The sequence below is a fragment of the Rhinopithecus bieti genome, unplaced genomic scaffold (assembly GCF_001698545.2).
Source record: "Rhinopithecus bieti isolate Rb0 unplaced genomic scaffold, ASM169854v2 scaffold_15500, whole genome shotgun sequence".
Lineage (NCBI taxonomy): Eukaryota > Metazoa > Chordata > Mammalia > Primates > Cercopithecidae > Rhinopithecus > Rhinopithecus bieti.
This window is the reverse complement of record NW_016808186.1, coordinates 256,026-258,044: the sequence shown is the minus strand read 5'-3', so window position 1 is coordinate 258,044 and position 2,019 is coordinate 256,026. Positions and strand designations below refer to the sequence as shown.

The 2,019-nt window shown below is 49.1% G+C and overlaps 1 protein-coding gene across 1 annotated transcript in view; it reads left to right on the top strand.

Moving 5' to 3' along the window:
- LOC108537908 (arylsulfatase D-like) overlaps positions 1 to 1,345 on the top strand; it is a 2,268-nt gene extending 923 nt beyond the window's left edge. Inside the window, exon 2 of the mRNA XM_017885686.1 lies at positions 780 to 1,345. Within this exon, the coding sequence (XP_017741175.1) occupies positions 780 to 1,156 (377 nt within the window). The 3' untranslated portion in view covers positions 1,157 to 1,345. The remainder of the gene's footprint in view (positions 1 to 779) is intronic.
- Positions 1,346 to 2,019: the final 674 nt, after the last annotated feature.

Sequence of the window (2,019 nt, the reverse complement as noted above, 5' to 3'; positions counted from 1 at the left end):
AGATGATAGATAAACAGATAGATGATAGATAAAAAGTAGAATCAGTTCATGGGTGGATGAATAGATGGATAGATAGATGGATGAAAGGTAGATAGAGATATCTGGTGGGCTGTTAGAAAAAAGAAAGATGGATGGAGAGACAGATAATAGATAGATGATAGGTGATAGATAAGTTGATAGATAAATAGATGATAGATGGTAGATAGGTAGGTAGATGATAGATATGTAGGTAGATAGGTAGATGGTAGACAGATGGTAGATAGATAGGAGATAGATAAACAGAGATAGATGATAGGTAGGTAGGTAGATGATTGATTGATAATGATAGATGAGATCGATAGGTAAGATAAATGGATGGATTGATAAATAGGTAGCAATAGATAGATAAGTACCCAGTCGTGCTGTTTAAAATATCATGGGTGTTTCTGTGTGGAAAGGTAGTAGATCGACGCTGAACAGTTTCAACACAGGGGAAAGGGTAAGAATTAAGGAACCTCTGATTCTGATTTCTGAAAGCAGCCACAGTGAGCGTTCTGCCATGAGTCCCTTTGCCTGGGGCATGCGATGTAGAGACACAAACGGACACACACGGGCGCGCACACACACACATGCTCTGACTTGACAAGCTGAAGGCTGTGATTGTGTGAACTGCCTCGTGTCCCCCCTCCTTTTCATTGAACAGAGAGGTTCATGCTGATTCCACAGGGCTGACACCTGCGTCCTGTGTTCACACCTGCATGGATTTCTGCCACCCTGACTCCCTTCTTGTCTGCATCCAGGTGGAAGCGTCTGGAAGGTTCATTACACCACCCCGCAGTTCCACCCTGAGGGAGCGGGGGCCTGCTACGGCCGAGGCGTCTGTCCATGCTCCGGGGAGGGCGTGACCCATCACAGACCCCCTTTGCTCTTTGACCTCTCCAGGGACCCCTCCGAGGCACGGCCCCTGACCCCCGACTCCGAGCCCCTGTACCACGCTGTGATAGCAAGGGTGGGTGCGGCGGTGTCGGAGCATCGGCACACCCTGAGTCCTGTGCCCCAGCAGTTTTCCACGAGCAACATTCTGTGGAAGCCATGGCTGCAGCCATGCTGCGGACATTTCCCGTTCTGCTTATGCCACGAGGATGGGGATGGCACCCCCCGAATGCCGGGACTGTGAGAGAGGATCCAGGAGAGCCTGACTGTGTTGCAAACAAATTTCTCCAAGCTTGGTTCAATCTTCAGCTTCCCTTTTTGCAAGGAACATGCCCTGGACTGAGAGTGGGTCCCCATTTTCTTTCTTTCTTTTTTTTTTTTTGAGACAGAGTGTCATTCTGTCCCCCAGGCTGGAGTGCGATGGCACGATCTCTGCTCACTACAACCTCTGCCTGTCGGATTCAAGCGATTTTCCTGCCTCAGCCTCCTGTACCCGGGATTACAGGCACCAGGCACCTGCCACCATGCCTAGCTAATTTTTGTAGTTTTAGTAGAGACAGGGTTTCACCATGTTGCCCAGGCTGGTCTCGCACTCCTGACCTCAAGTCATCCACCTGCCTCAGCCTCCCAAAGTGCTGGGGTTACAGGCGTGAGCCACTGTGCCCATCTAGGGTTTCCATTTTCTGATTTCTGAAATAAGACTATCCCAGCAGGCACCCACTGATGCCTCCTCTTCCTCTACTCTCAGGGTTTGTCACTGTGCCAATGCCCAGTGTTTTCACCCCTCTGTCTTAAAGCATTATTGCCATTTCATCACCTAGATGACATAGCAGCCTTACAAACGGACAGGGAAGAGTGTCTGTTGCTACTCTCACATAGTGGAGGAAAGTGAAAGCCTCTCGGTCTCTGTGTTTGAGGACTCATTGATCTCAAAGGGTTGATGCATTTTTCATACATTAGGGTCTCTGTCCATGTGTCTTCCTGATATTGTTATAGAAATGGCTTCAGGCTGCTGGTAACAGATGCTGGGAAAAAGGAATGCATTAAACAAAGCCAGGCATGGTGACTCACACCTGTAATCCCAGCACTTTGGGAGGCCACGGTAGG